This window comes from Gymnoscopelus braueri (genome assembly GCF_963280865.1).
Source record: "Gymnoscopelus braueri genome assembly, chromosome: 11".
Lineage (NCBI taxonomy): Eukaryota > Metazoa > Chordata > Actinopteri > Myctophiformes > Myctophidae > Gymnoscopelus > Gymnoscopelus braueri.
This window is the reverse complement of record NC_137613.1, coordinates 23094083-23117345: the sequence shown is the minus strand read 5'-3', so window position 1 is coordinate 23117345 and position 23263 is coordinate 23094083. Positions and strand designations below refer to the sequence as shown.

The following is a 23263-nucleotide window of genomic DNA, read 5'->3' as shown; positions in this document are numbered from 1 at the left end:
CAATCCTCTCCAGGCATTGGTGTTACTGTTTTATACACCACCGATTGATGATACAGCAACCCTGAGAGTACTGCTGCTGCCTGGGAATGTTGTGCTCACTGACGTGCTGAACAAAAGAAGGAACCTAAATAAAGAAGAGATTTACATTGAAAAGCCTCCCTGTGAACTATTCCCAAGGCAAGAATATACCCTCTCCATTTCCCCTCAGAATGATTCCATCATGATTGAACCAAATAAGGCAAGATTTGTTGTAGATGAATTGTCATATCACAATTACATCACCACATTTGAAGTGATTTTAGAGGGTACGTTTAAGCATGTTAAGTTAAGTCTAATAGCCAGGAACATCTCCGAGTGTGCATGGAAAGGCCATGTATGCCTTTCAGTTGCTGCTTTAAGTAGTCTTAAAGTTCAGCACACACTGTGTCTTGCCGTGGAAGACAGACTGCTTTCTGTGCGGAGCAGCTTCATCAAAAGCATTTCAGGGCCCGTTCTCAACAGTGTCCTGGACAAACTTTTAGAGATGAAGGTGTTAACCGACTTTGAGTTGGAGATGGCCAATGGGGAGCAAGTGAAAACTGAAAAAGCACGTTTTGTCATCGATACAGTGAGGAGAAAAGGAACTGCTGCAAGTTCAACTATGATATTGATTCTCACTGATATTGACTCATTCCTCTCTGAACATCTTGGGTTGATGTAAAACTGTACTGATGTACTTAAAGGGATAGTTCACTTCCAAAATGACTTTTCTCTTCTATCAATTACTAACCCCACGAAGCCTTGAATTCAAGATTTGTTTAGTTATTGTCGCATTCCTGATACAAAATTCCAATATATGATGCATATTAGGAGGCCAAGTTTGACAAGAGCAAGACTATATTTAAAGGAGAATTCCGGACTACGTTTTTCTTACCTTTCATATGATATTATTATATCCTAGGACGAGTGGTACAGTAGAAAACAATCATAACTCCATCCCGAGTCCACCGCAGCTAAGAACCCCGAGCGGACGGTCCATGCGCTAGATTGCGTATTTTTCTGGTCTCTATACTCCACAGCAGTATAGAGACCAGGATTACTGCATGTTTTTTTGTGAGGGTACCTACCCTAGGGGACACAGGGAGAACATGCAAACTCCACACAGAAAGGCCCTTTCACCAACCCCACCTAGGGTATGGGCACTGATGACATGGAGGAGAGGACACGTCCCCAGCACCCACAGCGTCCCTGACGGGAATTGAACCCAGGACCTTCTAGTGAAAGTTAGAGGAGTCCTTACTATATGGTGTGTTTTATGAAATTTGAGATTACCATAATCACAGTAATCCCAAAAGACTGCATGCTGTATCAGTAAAACATACATTCAGCCTGGTGGTGCTTTGTTTGAGCAGCAGAGGGCACTCTGAGTTCTGACTAGTATTTGAATGGCTACAGCCGTGTTGCTTGCAGCGATGTGTGATCTTGCTACTGTTGTTTACCGGTACAGCTGTGCACTTTCAGCAACGGCAACAATGGAAGAACCAGATGAAAACCAAAACATGGAAAATAATGTTATAGATATTGAAGACGCCCCCGTGTCTTATAGATCAGCTGTTTTGCAGAATTTTTGATTTCCTGTTGAAACACTAAATGGCGACAGGTCGACTGACAAGATACGAACAATCTGCAAGCATTGTAAGAAAATTGTGTCTTACACCACATTAAACACAACGAACATGCAAATTCATTTACAGCATTTTCACAGTGAACTCAAATCAACTGCCTGTGAAGAAACTAGCTAAAGGACAGACAACTCTTAAAGAAACATTTGCGCCTCAACTTCCACAGTCGAGTACAAGAGGAATTGGGGTTTTCATCGGATATGAGACCATTTTCTGTGGTGGAAAATAAAGGGTTTCGGCGTCTGCTCCATACGTTGGAGCCCAAATACGCTGTGCCATCGCGCAAATATATTTCACGATGACTACTGTACCAGCCCAAAGAGTCGGTTGCCAAAGTCAAACAAAACCTGAAAGAGGCAGAAAGCATTGCGATAACCACGGATGGAGGGACTTCAAGGACCACCCACAGCTACATCACGATTACAGCCCACATAATAAACACCAAATGGATAAAGTTTTGTACTCCAGACTCCAGGCTCAAACATATCTGACGTTTTGCAAGCAGCTGTTACTGAGTGGCAACTTGAAGGGCCAAACCATACCATTGCTGCTGTGACTGACAACGCACGCGATATGGATAAGGCTGTGCGTGAGACACCTGGAATGGAGCCGCACATCAGTTGTTTTGCGCATACAGTCAATCTGGCAACCCAAGCTGGCCTCGGTGTCCCGCACGTCAATCGTTTGCTTGGGCGGGTGAGACGCGGGGCAGCGTTTTTCCACAGGAATTCCACAGCTACGCGTTGTTGACAACCAAGCAGAAGAAGCTTGCGATTGTAGATCATAAGCTTATCATTGATGTTGCCACTCGATGGAACAGAGCCTTGGACATGCTCAAGCGCTATCTGGAGCAACACCCGGCCATAATAGCAGCTCTCGCCAGCGAAGATCTACGCAAGAATATGTCGCAAATTGATACTCTGAGTCACAGCGACCTTACAGATGCCCACGATCTAGTGCAGCTGCTTAAACCATCGAAAACAGCTACCACAGTGTTATGTGACGAGAAGATCCCCACGGTGCCACTGAAGCACATGATCGAACAGAGTATGGCACCAGACGATCATGATACCCCCACAGAGGCCAACATGAAGAAGGCAATCCTAAACAATATCTCGGGCAGATATGGTGAGGCTGCGTTTGACTATCTGTTGGAGAGCACAGCCATGGACCCCAGATTCTGCACTCTACCCCAGCTAGACCACAACCAGCGTGTGGCCGTCTTCCAGAGGCTGCAGGACAAGGCGACAGTGCTGCATGAAAATCAGGTACATTGTTTTGTTAATATATACTTTACTCATTGTGAGTGTGTTTTCAGTATTTTATTAAAATGTAGTATGAGTGTATGACTGATTCATCTAATTTGTGTGTGTGTGTGTGTGTGTGTGTGTGTGTGTGTGTGTGTGTGTGTGTGTGTGTGTGTGTGTGTGTGTGTGTGTGTGTGTGTGTGTGTGTGTGTGTGTGTGTGTGTGTGTGTGTGTGTGTGTGTGTGTGTGTGTGTGTGTGAGTGAGTGAGTGAGTGAGTGAGTGAGTGAGTGAGTGTGTGTGTGTGTGTGTGTGTGTGTGTGTGTGACTCTGTGTGTGAGAGAGAGACAGAGAGAGAGAGAGAGAGAGAGAGAGAGAGGGGGGATGTTTGTTACATACATCATTAGTGTGTGAGAGAGATAAGCCCTTCGTTGTTGCTTGTAGGCTAGATGTATGTAGGTTCATGCCAGGGTTTTTGAAAAGGGCAGACTTTCCCCCTTTTAAGACTAGATTAAACTAATGTTGTAAACGTCTGCTGTTCGTAGACCACATCTGAGGAACCTGAGGAGCAGGGAGAAGGAACCGGTGGAGATCCCACAGATGGAGGACAGAGCAGTCAGGGAGCTGAGTCACCACCCAGGAAGAAGACGGCACTAGAAGATCTGCTTGGGGACTCTTTTGGTGCTGCTGATCCAGCAGAACAGTCCAACAGAGGAGTAGATAGTGAGATGGAGATACAGAAGAGAGCCCTCTATCCCACTCACTAGCTGCCCTCTGAAGTGGTGGAGAGACAATCATCCTGTAATGTATCCTTTGCTGTCTCCACTAGCCAAATCTATACCTGTCCATCCCTGCTACCTCAGTTCCCAGTGAACGTGTTTTCTCCACAGCTGGGGATATAGTTACCGCCCAAAGATCCCAATTGTTACCTGAAAAAGTGGATATGTTAATATTCCTGAAAAAGAACATGTCTGTCTCTTAGGCTGGAGTCCTTAGCTTTGTGACAAGATATTGAAGATAAACTTGAATACAATGTTTCTGTCTCTTTTTGCGCTTTTGAGTTTAAGTATTAGGACAGGATTCTTTTTGGATTATTATTAGTTCATGTTAAAGTTTGCACTTTGCACTTATACAAATAAGAAAGCTTGTGTTTACTTTATGGTGTTTACTTTAAAGATGGGGTGCCGTGATTCCCCCCCCCCCCTAAAACATAATCATCAGGTATTATGGTTATACTAGGAGGAAGATTTTTTTCAAAAAAGTGTACAGAAATTGTTAAAATTATGTTTTTATGTGGACACGCCTCCAGTTCATTAAGTATACCTGGTTCTCACCTTAGCACCTCCTCCACCACCTTAGCACCACCCACCTGTCCTAGTCCCTCCTCCTCCTCATGCCCACACCTGTTGTGTTATGATAATGAGGGGGAGGGTATGTTTTTACTATGTCACTAAAGCGCTGTTTCTCTATTGGCACGTTTGACCCTCAAGGTTTCAGCATCCAGGAAGAAACTCCAAATAGTCAGAGAAGACATAAAACACCATAAAACCACCACCGGGGGGCTTAATGAAGTTCTATCAACCTCATAGACACATGAAAAACAGAAAAAGTGAAAAAATATGGCACCAGCTCTTTAAAGGTCTGAAAAGACATGTGATTATGAAGCCATATACTGTAGAGGAGTTAATGTTCATAAAACAATTTGACTTGTAAGGAGATTTCATACTGCAATTCTTGCCAGTTGCATCTTGTCAGTTGACCTGTTGCCCTTTTGTGTTCAAGTTACGGACATTTTGTGTGAAAGAAGTGACAATGCAGAATACACTGTATTACAATATAGTACTTTCATAATTGCTTTCCTTTGGTTAAACCCAGGAAGAAAGCTGGTGAAGGTCTTTGGAAACCATGGTTTACAACAGGTCTCCAAAAATCCTCTATTCTAAAAAACAAATTGTATAAAAAAAATCCTCACAAATCCCACTCCACTTAATTCTGCAATCTATAAAAAATATTAAAATAAATTCATTCATCTATTGAGGATATCAAAGAAAAGCTATTTTTCAAATAAATTCAGAGAATCATCAGACATCAGGTCTACTTGGAAGGTTGTCAATGCACTTCTCAACAAAAAAAAGTGTACTGCTCACCTCCCGTCTCAGTTTAAGGATGGTGAAAAGACTTATAGTGACCCTAAAATTATAGCAAATGAATTCAACTTTTTTTTTGTGCAAATGTGGGTTCATTTCTGTCAAAAGATATGGGAAAACCCAATAGTAATCATTTATATTATATTAAGGGTAACTTCCCTACTCTTTTACAGTTTAAAGATACAAATGAAACAGAGGTGTTGGAATTAATTTCTAACTTGAAGATATCAGCAGCTGGTCATGATGATATTGGTGCTAAATTGATCAAATCAGTATCTTCTTCTATTATAAACCACTTACACACATATTCAACCTATCTCTGCAATCTGGGGAAGTTCCAACTGATTTAAAAATGGCCAAAGTTATTCCTCTGCATAAATCTGGAGATACAAGACTTTTTAATAATTATCGGCCAATATCAGTGTTGCCATGTTTTTCTAAAATTTTGGAAAAACTAGTTTACAACAGAATGTTGCACCACTATTCCTAGATCTTTCTAAAGCATTTGATACCGTGGATTATACTCAGTGGTGGACAGAAACGGAGTAAATGTACTTGAGTACTATACTTAAGTACATATTCTGAGGATCTGTACTTTACTTGAGTATTAGATTTTTTAAATACTTATTACTCTTACTTGAGTACATTTCCAAGACAAATATTTTACTTTTACTCGAGTACATTTCTAGGAAGGCTGTAAAGTACTGAGTACTTTTAGGTTGGCTGTTTCTTTTTTCATTTTAGGGAAGGCCACACTGCTCTCACACTAGCCATGTTTCTGGCTTCCCCCTCCGTTCGGCTCTTTGTTACATCTTGTATGGATGTGTATAGGAGTGAAAATGCTTGTTTGAAAAATGGTAAACCTTCCTAATGTGTTAGCAGGTGATTATTTTTTGTGTTAGCAGGTGATGATTTAACTTAAACCAAAACACACACAAAACAATTATCATCCAATATTGTTTTGTTTTACCCTAGTCCAGGGGTGGGCAACTTTGATGATGGAGAGGGCCACTATATTTCCACACTCACTCCAGAAGGCCACATTGCATACTGTCGGGCCATTCTATGTCACACAAAAGTAGCAAAAATAGCCGATCGACAAGCTCAGAACGTGTCGCGACGCGTTTTGAGCTTGTAGATCTGCTCTTTTTGCAATTTTTCATTGGAATCCTGAAAGTATCATTTTTATTTCATTTCAAATGCATTTAGTTATACTTATGTTAACTTTATGAACTTAAATACAAATACATTGGACAAAAACGTTTTTATACTAGTCATTGAGCTACTAATATAGACTGAAGTAATTAAAGCGGGTCATGTTTGCATGTTTGGAATTGTAACAGCTGAAATCAATAATATATCAGTATTCTGATATTAACCTGCGGGCCGCATTAAGTGAAGGTGGGGGCCGCATGTGGCTCCCGGGCCGCCAGTTGCCCATGTATGCCCTACTAGTCCATGGCAGGCTCTTAGGGAGATATGAGGCTAAATCTAAATCTCAAACTTTGGCCCGGATGTAGCCCTGGTTACACTTGAATGATTTAGCCAGGGCGCCCAAGCTGGCAAACTTCGGGGTCACCATAGCAGCCAATCCAATATGGCCACCTGAAAACGGTTGTGTGCGTGTGTGCGTGTGCGTGTGCGTGTACGCGCGCGTGTGTGTTGTGGGGTAATTGAAATGCAGAGTACAATTAAAAAAGAAAGGAAAGACAAATTGGGCATGCCATTATTAGCTAAAAAGCTACAAAATTGTTTTCAAAATCAAGTATTCACAAAATGGCCTCTTTCCGTGAGAGGATACATGGGGGTCCTTGGTATGTTCACGGACACATTAGTGCCATTTTGATGATTATCAAAGATTGTTGATATTTATCTGGGAAAGTGTGACCACAACAGCGTCTACACGTCTACAAGAGTGAAGTGTAGAGCTGCTTCTGTGTGTCTCATTCACAAAAATTTTCCTAAATGTCCATCTATAATCAATATAACATCTATAAACAGTCTGACGTGCCTTGATTTGTGTGGATCACTGTGTATCTCATGATAAATCCCAGTCTTATCGTATAATCAAGAGCAGTTCCCTTGTCGATCATATGCATTGTTCCACACCCCATTTAACACCATAAAAGGAAACCGGAAGCATATGTGTAAAAAAAAAAAAGAGATCTGCAAGCTTACAACATGTCGCGTTGCACTGCCTTGACAACTTGTCCATCTGCTCTGTCTGGAAGCAAATCCCTCAATTGTGCAATGGATCAGCTGAATGTTAATAAAGTAATGCTCTCATGCGTAATGAGAATAAGAAGTTTACTAAGTTTAGCCTAATAATACTATTATATCATAATAATATAGCCTAGTGTGGCCTCACACACTGGCAGAAACGACAAACACGCAGAGGGACCTATAATTATATCCAGCTCTAAATGTGTCAACTTAAAAATAAATATAAATCAGTTTGCATCATCTCTATAATATACATCCAAGCAATAGATAATTATATGTAATTATACATATATATTTTTTCTTTTATATGTTATGACTAATGTTGGCACCATTGCAAATGATTTAACATGAAGAATAATAACAGCTACGCATGGTTTGCTGTTCCTTAAACAGACAGCCCCAAAGTAAATGTGAGTTTGAACGTACCTACGTCGAAACCCACGTAAAAATTTTTCCCTTTTTAAATGAATCAGACTGTTGGTGGAAACGTGTGTATTTGTGCATAAGAATAAAATGTGTGCATAACCAAGCTTTGTGACAGACTTTAGACATGTGACCACAAAGAAAGGGAAAAAAACTGTTTAACGAGTGCGTTGAGACAGAGCTGAGATGCAGGAAATGTGTGGGCACAATAGTCTTATATCATGTAGCATTTTATGTGCAATTGTTTAATACTGTTGTAGTGTGTGCATGTTTAAGATTATAGAGAAGAGATTTTCATATGTGATGCATCCTGATGTGAAAATCTGTTGTGCTCACATTACACTTTCTGAAAATCTTAAAACTACTGGGTTCTCTACACCAGTGATTGTCAAAGTGGGGTCAGGGACCCTCAGGGGTCCTTGAAGGGGTTCCAGGGGGTCCCCAGCTAAATGATTGATAGCTAGGAATAGGAATCAAATGTATCGTAAAGATCTCTAACTCTGAGTGTACAAATGTAACCAATTGCACCACTGATTACATGTTTGGAGGAGTGAAATTTACTGCAGGATGCAGCTGCAACGATGTTTCCTGCTTCTCACTATAAGTGGTCAGATATTCAGAGCATTGAGCTTCTTGTTAGTTTCACACCTTGCTCCTTCCTGCCAGTAAGAACACTGTGAAGCTACAGAGAAAAACCATGTGTGAAAACATGCCAAAAGTACAAATATACCAGCGAATTCACCTCAAGAACTAAACTGCATCTTTCTCGCTCTGCAGCCGCACACGCACGCACGCACGCACGCACGCACGCACGCACGCACGCACGCACGCACGCACGCGCACACACACACACACACACACACACACACACACACACACACACACACACACACACACACACACACACACACACACACACACAAAATGATTGATAGTTAGGAACCAAGTGGACCCTTGCAAGTCTGTAACCTTCCTGTAACTTTGAGAGTGTACATATGGAACCAAATATATGTCCTTATACGATGCGATGTGATGCGAGAGTGCGGTCTAGCCAACACCAACTCAGAACTCCAGAATCGCTGCCCTCCACACTCTCCTATCTAACATCAGGGTCTTGAGCTCTACAGTGTTGTTAGCTAAACTGTCACGTCGCAGTGCTTCTACGTAGGTGGTGCTTCTTCCCTTTCCTGGCTTTTCCCTGGGTTGGCTCCTATAGTGTCAGTTTGCTTGCCTCTAGTTCCGGGTGCCTGACGCAGTGCCCTGCCAGCCTCATCCTTCTCTCTCTGACTTTGTCTGTGACCCGTGGTAGGTCCCCGTAGACTAGAGGACCACGTTTCTGATGTGGTCCGTCCATGTGACATTTTCCACAGGCGTTTACCACTGCACAAATCGGCGCACAAAAGGAAACACAGACAAAAGGTTACAATTGGTATCCTGAAAACGGGTATAAGGGGTATGGCATAATGGGGTGGGGCATGCATTCCCAAGTAGGCCGGTACCCAACGGTCTAGTTTGAAACAATGCTGGTGGAATCACAAGCATTGTCTAGTTAGGTGGTTCTCAAACGTTTTCATGTCAAGGACCCCCAAATTGATTAGTATTTGGCTGCTGACCCCCATCTGAAAATAATTGTTCCAGGGAAGATTTTTCTTTTTACAAGCTCTCAAACATTTAAAGCTCGTAGCTCAGCTATTTTCAAAGAGCTAAAGGTATATAGGGTTAAGATGGTTAAACTGATTTTGATGCTATATTAACTGATTTAGCTGGGGACCCCCTGGAACCCCCTCCTGTGGAACCCTGGGGGCAGAGGCGCCGATCCTGCGATTGCTTCGTTGCCCGAGCACCTCGGAGAAATGCAGAGCATCCAGTAGAAGAAGGTGCCCTTGATTGTATCCGTGGTGCGGGGCCAGATTTACATTAATTTGAAAGCGAACTCCACCCATCACACACTGCGCGGCACCCTGTGTTGCGAAACAATTTGACTCACCCACTGCATGAAAGTTAAAGCAATCCACGCACAGTGTCTACCGCTATACTACTTAGCAGCAAGTCACACAATGGACCATTGATATGCATATGCTGTTGACACACGGCAGCTTTTGTAAAGCTTTGGTAGATGTGTGTGTGTGTGTGTGTGTGTGTGTGTGTGTGTGTGTGTGTGTGTGTGTGTGTGTGTGTGTGTGTGTGTGTGTGTGTGTGTGTGTGTGTGTGTGTGTGTGTGTGTGTGTTACGCGCAGTGCCCATCCATGCATGCCATGGATTGTCAATCCATGATAAGATAGCAGCACCAACTCGCACCCGTTTCGGATGCTGTCAATGCACTGAATGGGACATTATCACGTTTAATCAGACAATTGAATGGTCTAAGTAGGTGAGATACTACTGACCTACCCACGTTTAATCAGACTATTGATTGCATCTAATCAAAAGATACTGACCTACCGACGGAGGTGTTTTGTATAAAGTATAGTTTTGGACCACGTGAGCTAAAGCGAGCGAGTTGCCGTGCCGAACGTTGCGATGTTCGCTTGAGCCGACTCAGCGCCGTCCGAGTTATGTACCGATAGGCACGGAATCGTAAATCATGTTGTGGGGAGAGCTCTGCCCCCGGGTAGGTCAGTATCTCTTGATTAAAGCCAATCAATGGTCTGTTTAAACGTGGGTAGGTCAGTATCTCACCTACTTAGACCATTCAATCGTCTGATTAAACTTGATAATGTCCCATTCAGTGCATTGATAGCATTCGAAGTCGTGAAGAGGGACAGCAAGTCAGAGAGAGATGTTTCCTCCACAAATTATAGTAAATATAAACATATATTAGCACTTATCTTTTGTGAGATCATCAATAAATGCCTTCTTTCATAATGTCAGTGCAATGGCATTAATTCATTACTTTATGTGCGTTTGTGTTTTTTTTGTGTGGTTTTAGCACACGTGAGCATGAGCATTAATCAGCGTCTATGCCTGGGGTCCCCAGACCCCACTTTGAGCACCACTAGTCTAGAGCCAGGTCACAGCAAGCACCCTGACAGACTAGACATGTGAGGGAAAAAAAACAGCTGTTCGTGCATAGCGTAGAATAGCTGCCTGAGATGCAGGAAATGTGTGGGCACAATTATCTTATGTCCTGTAGCGTTTGATGTGCAATTGTTTTAAAATATTGTAGGGTGGGCATGAAGATTATCCTTATGTGTTTGATGCAACCTGAGTTAAATTCACTGTTACACATTCACATTTATTATTTTGATATTGTTTTGTTTCATCATAGTCTAATAGACGTCTATGACTTCTTTAAGGGTTAAATATAAATGCAGCTACTTGTTAGTTTCACACCTTGCTCCTCCCTGCCAGTAAGAACACTGTGTGAAGCTTCAGAGAAAAACCACGTGTGAAAACATGCCAAAAGTGAAATTATACCAGCGATGCATTCACCTAGGACACTTCTTATCTCAAGTCAAGAACTAAACGGCAAAGTTTCTCCGTCTGCAGCAACACACGCACGTGCACGCGCACACACACACACACACGAATTGAGGGATGAATTGAGCATTCATAGTGGTTTTATATGTCCTTATACGATGCGATGTGATGCGAGAGTGCGGTCTAGCCAACACCAACTCAGAACTCCAGAATCGCTGCCCTCCACACCTACGTCTTGAGCTCTACAGTGCTGTTAGCTAAACTGTCGCGCCGCAGTGCTTCTACGTAGGTCAGGTGGTGCTTCTTGCCTTTCCTGGCTTTGCCCTGGATTGGCTTCTATAGTGTCAGTTTGCTTGCCTCTAGTTCCGGGTGCCTGACGCAGTGCCCTGCCAGCCTAGGATAAGGATAAGGATAATTCCTTTTAACAGGTCGTTCATGAAAGTCCTTGCGGTCTTGTTTCCAATGAGAACCTGTGAGCAATTGGGGTTAAGAGTCTTGCTCAGGGACAAATTTCATATCATCGGCACATATGTTGGGATAGCCTGGAATCGAACCTGGGGCAACCAGGGCCTCTGGTTCCCTAGACGGGCTCACTAACCACTCAGCTATGGCCGCCCCTAGCCTCTTCCTTCTCTCTCTGACTTTGTCTGTGACCCGTGGTAGGTCCCCGTAGAGGACCACGTTTCTGATGTGGTCCGTCCATGTGACATTTTCCACAGGCGTTTACCACTGCACAAATCGGGGCACAAAAGGGAACACAGACAAAAGGTTACCATTGGTATTCTGAAAATGGGTATAAGGGGTATGGCATAATGGGGTGGGGCATGCATTCCCAAGTAGGCCGGTAGCCTACCCAACGTTCTAGTTTGAAACAATGCTGGTGGAATCACAAGCATTGTCTAGTTAAGTGATTCTCAAACGTTTTCATGTCAAGGACCCCCAAATTGATTAGTATTTGGCTGCTGACCCCCATCTGAAAATGATTGTTAAAATTATTTTCTTTTTAGAAGCTCTCAAACATTTAAAGGTCGTAGCTCAGCTATTTTCAAAGAGCTAAAGGTATATAGGGTTAAAATGGTTAAACTGATTTTGATGCTATATTAACTGATTTAGCTGGGGACCCCCTGGAACCCCCTCCCGAGGAACCCTGGGGGCAGAGCCGGCGATCCTGCGATTGCTTCGTTGCCCGAGCACCTCGGAGAAATGCAGAGCATCCAGTAGAAGAAGGTGCCCTTGATTGTATCCGTGGTGCGGGGCCAGATTTACATTAATTTGATAGCGAACTCCACCCATCACACACTGCGCGGCATATCATGTGTTGCGAAACAATTTGACTCACCCACTGAAGTTAAACCAATCCACGCACAGTGTCTACACCTATACTACTTAGCAGCAAGTCACACAATATTATGGACCATTGATATGCATATGCTGTTGACACACGGCAGCTTTTGTAAAGCTTTAGTAGGTGTGTGTGTGTGTGTGTGTGTGTGTGTGTGTGTGTGTGTGTGTGTGTGTGTGTGTGTGTGTGTGTGTGTGTGTGTGTGTGTGTGTGTGTGTGTGTTACGCACAGTGCCCATCCATGCATGTCATGGATTGTCAATCCATGATAAGATAGCAGCACCAACTCGCACCCGTTTCAGATGCTGTCAATGCACTGAATGGGACATTATCACGTTTAATCAGACAATTGAATGGTCTAAGTAGGTGAGATACTGACCTACCCACGTTTAATCAGACTATTGATTGCGTCTAATCAAGAGATACTGACCTACCGACGGAGGTGTTTTGTATAAATTATAGTTTTGGACCGCGTGAGCTAAAGCGAGCGAGTTGCCGTGCCGAACGTGGCAATGTTCCCTTGAGCCGACTCAGCGCCGTCCGAGTTATGTAGGCCTACCGATAGGCACGGAATCGTAAATCATGTTGTGGGGAGAGCTCTTCTCCCGGGTAGGTCAGTATCTCTTGATTACACCCAATCAATGGTCTGTTTAAACGTGGGTAGGTCAGTAGCCTATCTCACCTACTTAGACCATTCAATCGTCTGATTAAACTTGATAATGTCCCATGCATTGATAGCATTCGAAGCCGTGAAGAGGGACAGCGAGTTAGAGAGAGATGTTTCCTCCACAATTTAAAGATAAAAAACATATACAGTATTAGCACTTATCTTTTGTGAGATCATCAATAAATGCCTTCTTTCATAATGTCGGTGCAATGGCATTAATTTCATTACTTTGTGTGCGTTTGTGTTTTTTTTGTGTGGTTTTAGCACACGTGAGCACGAGCATTAATCAGCGTCTATGCCTGGGGTCCCCAGACCCCACTTTGAGCACCACTAGTCTAGAGCCAGGTCACAGCAAGCACCCTGACAGACTAGAAATGTGAGGGGAAAAAACAGCTGTCCGTGCATAGCGTAGCATAGCTGAGATGCAGGAAATGTGTGAGCACAATAATCTGATGTCCTGTAGCATTTGATGTGCAATTGTTTTAAAATGTTGTAGTGTGGGCATGAAGATAATCCTTATGTGTTTTATGCAACCTGAGTTAAATTCACTGTTACACATTCACATTTATTATTTTGATATTGTTTTGTTTCATCATAGTCTAATAGACGTCTATGACTTCTTTAAGGGTTAAATATAAATGCAGCTACTTGTTAGTTTCACACCTTGCTCCTCCCTGCCAGTAAGAACACTGTGTGAAGCTACAGAGAAAAACCACGTGTGAAAACATGCCAAAAGTGAAATTATACCAGCGATGCATTCACCTAGGACACTTCTTATCTCAAGTCAATAACTAAACGGCAAAGTTTCTCCGTCTGCAGCGACCCAAGGAAGCACACACGCACACACGCACACACACACACACACACACACACAAGCACACAGAGCTGCATTTTTCTTTTTGCTTTTTTTGTGACAATTATGAGGCATTCTGGACAAAAGACAAATATTGATCTCTTATAATCTTCTTAAATCTAATAAATGTGTTAAAAAAATGAAAAGGTAGCAGCCAGTGACACACTTGCAGAAACGGCGAACACGCTGAAGGACCTACTATTACATCCAGCTGTAAATGTGTATAAATACATAATTGGTTTGCATCATGTCTATAATATGCATCTAAGCAATAGCTTATTTAACAGATTTCTTTTTTACTTTATTGTCTCCGCCCGACCGAAAGGCATGGCCGAGACTATGTTTTGCACCCTGTCTGTCCGTCCGTCCGTCCGTCCGTCCGTCCGTCCGTCCGTCCGTCCGTCCGTGTGTGTGTCCGTCGCCCTGTTCGTCTGTGGACGGCTAATCTCCGGCACCGTTGGCTTGATCGCAGCGAAACTGTACACACACTCCATGGATGCCAGCTAATTTCCAGCACTGTTGGCCCGGTCGCTGCGCACACTCCCTGGATGCCAAAGCCGAACCACTGGCCCAAATTTTTCAGAATTTCAAAGTTTTCAACAAAATGCCTCAAATCACGCGATTTCCGTGAAATTTTGCATGCACATTCCCACTAGGCCGAGGAAGAAATGCCACTCAAACTTTTTCACATCAGCCTCATGGTGGCGCTATAACAGGCCGATTCATGTTTTTACTTTTTACCTATAATTGCACCAATCTGCGTGAAACTTTGCACGCACAATCCCTAGAGGCCAAGGAAAAACCTTTGGCCTGCATTTTTTACATCTGCCTTTTAGAGCGCCACCAGGAAGCTGACTTTTGTAAAACTTTTTTTTTTATATTACTCCTTCAGATTCTGTCCAAAAATTACGCAAATCGGTACATAGTATCTCTATAGTTGTTATCAAGACAGATGAGTTCGATATTGGCTTCCAAAGTTTGCAGGATAGGTCAGTTTATGTTTATGTTTATGTTTATTAAAGGATCCCCATCAGAGTCACATGAATGAGCCTCTAGTCTTCCTGGGGTCCTGAACAAAGCAAATACAATACAAATGTACAACTAAAAATACAAATAATAGTAAAATAAAAATAAATAGTTTGAAAAAAGTTTGGAACAAAGTACCTCAAATCATGGACGCAGCGTGCGATTTCCGTGGAATTTTGCACGCACATTCCCACTAGGCTGAAGCATGTTATAGCGCCACCAGCAGGTCTAATTTAGCAAAACAGATTTTTGGAACAACATGCCTCAAATCATGAATGCAGTGTCCGATTGCCGTGAAAGGCCTAAGAAGAAATGGCACCCTTTTCACATTGACCTATTATAGCACCACCAGGAGGCCACAATAACCTACCTGACCTGGCGGAGACCTGTGCTCCGAGGAGCACTTTTTCTAGTTTCCATCTGAAACTCTTCAAAAGATAACTTTAACCCCTACAGTACAATTCCCCAGACAAATGAAGGTACAGTGTGACACCATCATAAAGTTACTCACTTAAAGTACAACTCCAGAACAGAATGGGCACTTGAGCTCTATAGTAGCATTGCCATCAAGGGTAAATGCTACTGTCTAATTTTACATAACCAGGAACAGTTGTTAATTTTCAATGTCCAATTATGGATAGAAGATTTTAGTGGCATTGTGTTTTCACCTCTTTGTTTATACACCACCTTTGTTAACATCAGTTGCATTTCAGGTGTACTGTATATGATGTAAAAGACCCCCCTCCAACCAAACAAATCATGCTGTACTAGTGGTGGGCTATGGTACAGCCAGAGATAAAGAGTACTGGCTCGCGAAAAACAGGTAAATCATTAATCTTAAAGGGGTATTTCACTTTAAAACACTTATGGGGTCATTTTAACATCTACTCTGCCTTTTGTGTGCACCACAAACAGTTTTAGTTTACTTGATTCAATATTTAGATATTTGATATTTGATCCGACAAGTCCCCTCCTACAGTATATAACTCATTCAACTTCCTGGTAGGTCTGTCCAATAATTCAGGGACTTTAATAATTGACAACTCCAAAGGCCAAGTGACCTTGCACCTAAAATGATGCAATTACAGGCCTGCTCCGCAACATAGCCTATTTATCAGTTGCTTATGTACAAGTGGATTATCACAGCAGTCTGGTTACAATAATCTAAAGAAAACATTAAGGAAACTTTGAATTACAAGGGAAGTCTGGACAGACCATAGTATAATGACATTTGGTTACTGTGCACAGTATGTTTGAAATTAGATTCACACAAAAAGAAAACCACAAAGAAAAATGGTGGTATCAGGAAACAATACTTCACCTGGCTTGTAAGTGTGAACATTTTCTACATAGTAAAATTCTGAGTGTTCATTTAACTCTGATGATAGTAACTCAGCATGATAAAAGTTAGCTTTGAGCTCCCTTTCCAGGAGAAGGGACCACAACCAATTGTTTACAGCAAGGTATGTTTTTTTTCTCCACCTCCACGAACATCATCATTACTTGAAGCATCTAATGACTTATAATCTTACAATAATGCATTATAACAGTGACATACTGTACTGTATAATATATGAATTATAAAATTATTAGAATGTATTACAACTATGAGAATTATAATACACTATGATCCATGCAACAATGTCTGTGTCCAGCAATTATTAAGCATTATGATACTTGACATTATGAATATTTAGCGAGTGCTTATAACTATAATTATACAGTTTTGTAAGCAGATTATAATATTAAGTATTAAATAGAATATTTATGATTTATTTAACATATCATTAAACTAAATGCTGAAATACGGGGTAGATGGGGAGTTAGAAGGGGTTATTCTGCTGCTGGTCTATGGTCTTTGTAGACAGTTTATGATGAATTTCTCAAAATTACCAGTGTCATTTGTATTGTTTCAGCATGCACATCTTGGTTGCTGTTCTGCTTTTGACGGTTCCTGTTCTCGGTCAGTTGTTCTCTGACTTAAATGAACAATGGGAAGATTGGAAAACGGAGCATCAGAAGATTTACCAGGATCAGGTAAGATATTGAATACTTTACACATTTCTCTCTCTCACGTCACATGCACACTCACACAGGTGAAACCTGGGCAGTGTGAATTAAAACAAAGCATGCTATGGTATATAAAATCAAATCAAATATATGTACCATGCCATCATTGAGGGCCCGTTATACAAAATGTCACTACAATTTACCTCCACCCCGAGGTTGACGTACTATAAGAGCAAAAAGACAGCAGTGTGAACATGTTCACTTCAGCACCAGTGAGAGCAAAAACGCACGCACGCACGCACACACACACACACACACACACACACACACACACACACACACACACACACACACACACACACACACACACACACACACACACACACACACACACACACACACACACACACACACACAGGACGGTGCAGAGACCACTGGAAGTGCAGGTGCTCAGAATTTTAAAAAAAAAGCACACTGAACGTTTTAATGCACCATACACCAGACATGTCCAAAGTCCAGCATGGGGGCCAATCTTGGCACGAGGGCAGATTTTATGTGGCCCTCGGCTTCCTTCTTAAAATCAACTAATATCCCCACCAGTATGTATGCTAAGCTACTACTCTGCGTAAATAAAGAACTAATAAAAAAAGAAAAATGTCCCCACCAGTATACTCACACATTGAAGTTTCTTAGTGTTTTGAAATTAACCTGGGCAGTTAGGCTATTTCTCAGTAGAATTTGCACATCGCACGCACGCACGCACGCACTCACACGCACTCGCACGCACATACACACACACAAATCAGTCAGTGTGCTTGTTTCAGGATGAGATGGTCTACAGGAGAATGGTTTGGGAGGAGAACCTGAAGCTGATACTGAAACACAACCAGGAGGCCTCAGCAGGACTGCACACCTTCACCATGGGACTCAACCACCTGGCTGACATGGTATGTCTCTGCTCACTCACAACAGACACATTCATGCTCTCATGCCTGTGCTTCATCGGTTCATCCGAGTGTACCTGTACTGATATTGTAATTGCATCAAATTGTAGTAACTACATTTGTCACCACACTGTGGTTATATTTGGTATGCCACACACACTTATTCATTCCTCTGACAATATATAGAATACTATTTTCTGCTACATTACACACTTGATTTATCCATATTGCTTCATCGTATGGACATTGTTTTGATTAAGTTCACTTAAGCATAAAACATACTTTTAAGAGTGCACAGAAAGAAGAATAAATAAAAAGACAGATATCGCACACATTACATTATTTATGGACCACTTTTCTGTTTACCAAGACAACAGAGGAGTTCAACAAAAAGATGAATGGATTAATGCCGGAGGAGGAGGACGCTACTAAAAACGTGACCTTCAAGCAAGTCAGTGGCTTAACATTGCCTGAGCACATTGACTGGAGGGAGAGAGGCAGCGTCAGCCCAGTCCGAGACCAGGTACACCTGTGAGATAAGGGGATCAGTTATTGAGCTAAACTGTAAAATCCTGAGTCTCATTTGACTCAGATAGTAAACAATGTGTCCATTTTGCAGTGTATTAGTGACTACTTCCTGAAGCAGTGATTCTCAACTAGTTTTGCACCTGGACCCAAATGCTGCATTTCACATGAAATCAGGACCAAATAACTGTAATAACACAACATTACTCACTTTGTCTATGGCCTGTCAAGATCCAATACGATCCTAGCCTGGGACCAGATGAATCTGCCAGTGCAAAAAAAAATTGCACTCTGCGATTTGGGTCTGGCACCGCTCCGCTGTGAATCCATTTCCTGCTCCAGAAGTCTGGAGTGACCAATCAGGGCCCTATTCAAATATGGGAGACTGTGATTGGTAGTTGGTTGTAAGTCTAACCAATTGCGCCCAGAGCCATTGTTTTGATCCCGCCCCCTTGGGGGAAAAAAACGTCCTCATAGAAGCACTAGACTCATATCCACGCAGGTCCCAGGATACTGCTAGAGAAACACTGCTCTAAAGGGTATACTGGAATTTGACATGAATGGTTCTTAATATTCTTCCTTTCTCTTCCTCTTTTGTGTACACAATGAAATCCAAAGGGAGCCTGTCGGTCATGTTGGGCATTCGCAGCTGTCGGGGCCCTTGAGGGCCAAATGAGTATACAAACAGGTATACTCATACCTCTAAGTCCCCAAAACCTGGTAGATTGCATTGAGAACTTCGGCTGCATACTAGGTGGATCTAAAAGAAAGGCCTTCGACTACATCAGTGACAATGGCATCGAATCTGAGTGCTCTTACCCCTATGAAGCCAAGGTTATCTTCTCTATTTTCATTTTTGTAAACAAAACGTTTTGTTGAGATTTAAAAAGTAACTAATTGGAGACATCTTAATTTTCAAACAATTATTCATTGAGAGACATGGGGCAATAAATCTCTTTGTCAAAAATAGCGTGTTACACTACAAGCTCACAATGCAATCTGAGCTTGTAGATCCGCTATTTTAGTCAACTGTTTGCCCCAGAACAGGGATGCTTTGGTTCAAGTGGCTAAATAAATTTACAGAATTCTTCATATAAGAACCAACATTAGAGTGTACTGTCTTATTTTCAATTACAATTGTATTCCTTTGAATGTTAAATTACAAAATGAGAAATAATTTAAATATTATAATGAGTGTATTATATAAACATTTATGGCACAAGAAAGCTGTACAAACCTTTTAATCTTCAAAACTTAAATACCTAAAGTGGTATTTCACTTTAAAACACTTCAGGGGTCATTGTAATTAACATCTACTCTGGCTTTTGTGCGCACCTAAGAGATTTTTTACGTTAAATATTTTGATATTTGATATTCTTTTAAAGATTTATTTTTGGGCTTTTATGCCTATATTTGACAGGACAGTAGGCTGACAGTAAAGGAGAAAGATAGGGAGTGACATGCAGCAAAGGCCGTCAGACTCAGTATCGAACCCGCACGCCAGCCGTCCAGGCCAGATATTTGATATTCTTTATATAAAACCTGCCCCGCTCCTATATAAACCCAGTGAACTTCATATTAACCATGTTAGACTCTTTATAAAAACCTGTCCCTGGTGACTGATATTGTCCTTTTAGTGTGTTGAGGAGTACGTGAAAAAGTAATTGAAAAAGAAAAAACCCTGTCACGCATAAGAAGGTCAATATTAGTCAGACTTACCCCAGAAGTGTTTTAAAGTGAAATAAACCTTTAACTACTGTGGCTTCAAGATAAATGAGCCTTGATGAGAAAATATATATTTGTTACTTTGCTTTAAAGGATATAAGTATGATGTGCCACTTTTGATAGCGATAAAGTAATCTGACAACATAATCAACATACTCTGAACACAGCTTGAGTGTAATTATAACATTTGGATATATCACTTTTATTAACCCTAAGAAAGGAAAAAAATGTCTTTATTCCGAGAAGAGGAAGGCTGCATCCTGCTCTGGTTACACAATTGTTCCCAACAACGAGATTTCTTTGAAGGATGCTGTTGCAACAGTGGGGCCAGTAGCTGTGAGCATTTTTGCAAAACTGGAAAGTTTTATGAAGTATGAAGGAGGTAAGTTCAAGACACTATGCATCTAACATGAATGTACACAAGTAGGGTCAACTGTGTAGCATTGTGCTAGTTGTCGAGTTGTAATGCAACAAAATAATAACACAATTAAAGTAATAATAATAATAAATACATCTTCTGAAGGAAAGGGGACAAATAAGAAAAGAAAAAATAAAGGAAACAAACAAGAGAACATGACCGTATTTCATCCTGCATTTGCAGTATGGCGCCTCCTGTTGGAACTCTGTCTCTTTCAGGCTTTTTTATTGAATAGCAATAGATTGAACAGATTCTTTTATGGAATAACTATGTTTTGGACAACTAGTGTAAGATATGTTTAACATGCATTTTGAGCAACATTTTAAGACTACACTGGAGTGAAACAGACCAGTGTTGAGTTCAAATTGGTTAAGAACAGTCAGAGAAGCTTAATCTGAAACAGCAAAATCTAACGTTAACCCCTAGAGTACAAATTCCCAGACAAATGGAGGTAATTGATGTAACCTCTACATATTGTAGTTCACCCCCAAAATGACTTTTTTTCCTATCTATTTACACATCCCATGGAGACTTGAATTCATGGAGATTTTTTTGTTTTTGTCGCATTCCTAAAGCAATAATTTGATGACCGGTGGCGGGTCCGGTAGGAGACTCAAAGAGTCAACCTTGAGTCTCCTACCGGAGACATTAGCATCTTTCCGCCGGTCATCAAATTATTGGCTAAGGAATGCGACAAAAACAAGGCTTTATTGTGTGTGTAATTGATAGACAACTCCAGAACAGAATGGGCACTTGAGCTCTACTACAGTAATACCATTGCCAAGAGTTAATGCTACTGTTAAAGTAGCTGCAGATTAAAGTTGTTGTGAGAAGATGTTCATTCTTAGAGTAAAATTATGTATACATGTGATCTTTAGAAGATTTTAGTGGCACTGTGTTTTCATCTCATTTTCCCTAATATTCACCACCTTTGTTTAAATCAGCTGTACTTTGAACAATTTTAGGTGTATATGATGTAGAAGACTGCGACTCCACTCCAACTCATGCTGTACTTGTGGTGGGCTATGGACGTACGACCACAAAAGATAAAGAAAAAGACTACTGGCTCGTGAAAAACAGGTAAATAATTGCACTTCTGGGGTCATTTCAACATCTACACTGGCTTTTGTGTACACCTCAGACAATTTACTACTTACAAAAGTTACTTTCAATATTTAGATATTTGATATTCATTTGATCAGACACATCCCCTCTTATATGCCCATTCAAGTTCAAACTCCATCTTAACCATGTTAGACTGAAACTCATTGAAAACACAGGGCAATTATTATTTTTTGTTTTGCATTTATTTATTGAAAATAAAATTTAAAAAAAGTTGAATAAAAAAGTAATCATGAAAAGTAGTAGTAATAAAGTCCGGAAAATGTGTGTTTCAAATATAAAAATATTGAATCAATATTCTGGATGCACACAAAAGTCTGTCTCTTTCTCTCTCTCTCTCTCTCTCTCTCTCTCTCTGGATATACAGTATATACAGTGTGTGTGTGCGTATACAGGGTTATATATATATATATAGCCTTTGGAATGCTAGAATCAGAATGGGATATATATATATATATATACACATATATATATATATATATACACACACACACACACACACACACACACACACACACATTCTGATTCTAGCATTCCAAAGGCTATAGAGATCAAGCCAGGTCACCTTTTATGATTAGTCTAGATTATAGACAAGTCCTAACCATTAGTCAGCTGAAAGTAAATGAACGCAGAATGTTTTCCATGTCAATCTGATCAGGTATTTATAATAACAATCATCAAACTGAGTGTTCTGCTTCCAGCTATGGGCCTGGATGGGGTGAAAGCGGCTACATTCGAATGGCCAGGAACAAGAATCTCTGTGGCATTGCCAACTATGCATCCTACCCCAATGTGTGAAGTTGGAAGACTGTTAACCCTGATTGTCTATACAATTCTGGATTTATTTTCATGTACGACAATTATCAGGAGATAACCTTATGTCTGACCTGTCTCCAGTTCAGACAGCTTCTAACGCCATTGGTTTGAAATTGCTTTTTGTCCCCACAGAGTTAAAGGGCCCATATTGCATGGAGTACTCAGCCCCTCATAAAGTCCTATAGATAAAGTAAATGGATAAGTTAAACACTTGAAAATTTTAAAATGTATCATTATGATGTTTTCTTTATGGTTACTGCTTATAAAAAATATATATATCATCTAAAAGAGCAGATTAACAAGGTCACAATATGTTTTTTTCTTTTTCTTTTTAATAAGGCTTAAGTTATTAACCAGGAAAAGACGACAAATGCAATATCACAATAATACAATATCCAAAATCTCGGACGATATCTAGTCTCATATCACAATATCAATATAATATCGATATATTGCCCAGCCCTAGTTTAGGCTCTTCCTTCGGCTTCTCAGTAGGACTATTGGGTCTCTGTTATTGACATGAAAGACAAAGCCCTTTGACTATGCGACAAAAATTGCAAAGTAAAAAATATATGATGAAACCAATTAAAATGTTCTAATGATTAACATAATGCATTATGTTTGTTTCATATATGTGCTACATTAAACACCTTATCATACAATTGTGACTCAGCTCTCTCTACTGTAAATACATACC

At 41.0% G+C, this 23263-nt stretch overlaps 2 protein-coding genes across 2 annotated transcripts; both read left to right on the top strand.

Annotated features, from left to right (window-relative positions):
- The first annotated feature begins 2378 nt into the window (after positions 1-2378).
- LOC308094661 (uncharacterized protein) lies at positions 2379-3882 on the top strand. The gene is made up of 2 exons (XM_080441431.1): positions 2379-2929; positions 3452-3882. The coding sequence occupies exons 1-2, from the start codon at positions 2492-2494 to the stop codon at positions 3671-3673; spliced, it is 660 nt and encodes a 219-aa protein (XP_080297557.1). The 5' UTR covers positions 2379-2491; the 3' UTR covers positions 3674-3882.
- Positions 3883-16422: 12540 nt separating this feature from the next.
- On the top strand, positions 16423-23159 carry LOC308094618 (cathepsin S-like). The gene is made up of 8 exons (XM_080441382.1): positions 16423-16469; positions 16923-17043; positions 17841-17963; positions 18331-18483; positions 19104-19319; positions 20457-20592; positions 21594-21708; positions 22452-23159. The coding sequence occupies exons 2-8, from the start codon at positions 16924-16926 to the stop codon at positions 22546-22548; spliced, it is 960 nt and encodes a 319-aa protein (XP_080297508.1). The 5' UTR covers positions 16423-16469; position 16923; the 3' UTR covers positions 22549-23159.
- Positions 23160-23263: the final 104 nt, after the last annotated feature.

Bases quoted from the DNA above. Each gene is read 5' to 3' on its own strand.
- LOC308094661 (XM_080441431.1), top strand. From the start codon at position 2,492: ATGCTCAAGCGCTATCTGGAGCAACACCCGGCCATAATAGCAGCTCTC. The intron at 2,930-3,451 runs GTACATTGTTTT...TGCTGTTCGTAG, and splicing joins CAGTGCTGCATGAAAATCAG to ACCACATCTGAGGAACCTGA.
- LOC308094618 (XM_080441382.1), top strand. From the start codon at position 16,924: ATGCACATCTTGGTTGCTGTTCTGCTTTTGACGGTTCCTGTTCTCGGT. The intron at 17,044-17,840 runs GTAAGATATTGA...TGCTTGTTTCAG, and splicing joins AGAAGATTTACCAGGATCAG to GATGAGATGGTCTACAGGAG. The intron at 19,320-20,456 runs GTTATCTTCTCT...TATTCCGAGAAG, and splicing joins CTTACCCCTATGAAGCCAAG to AGGAAGGCTGCATCCTGCTC.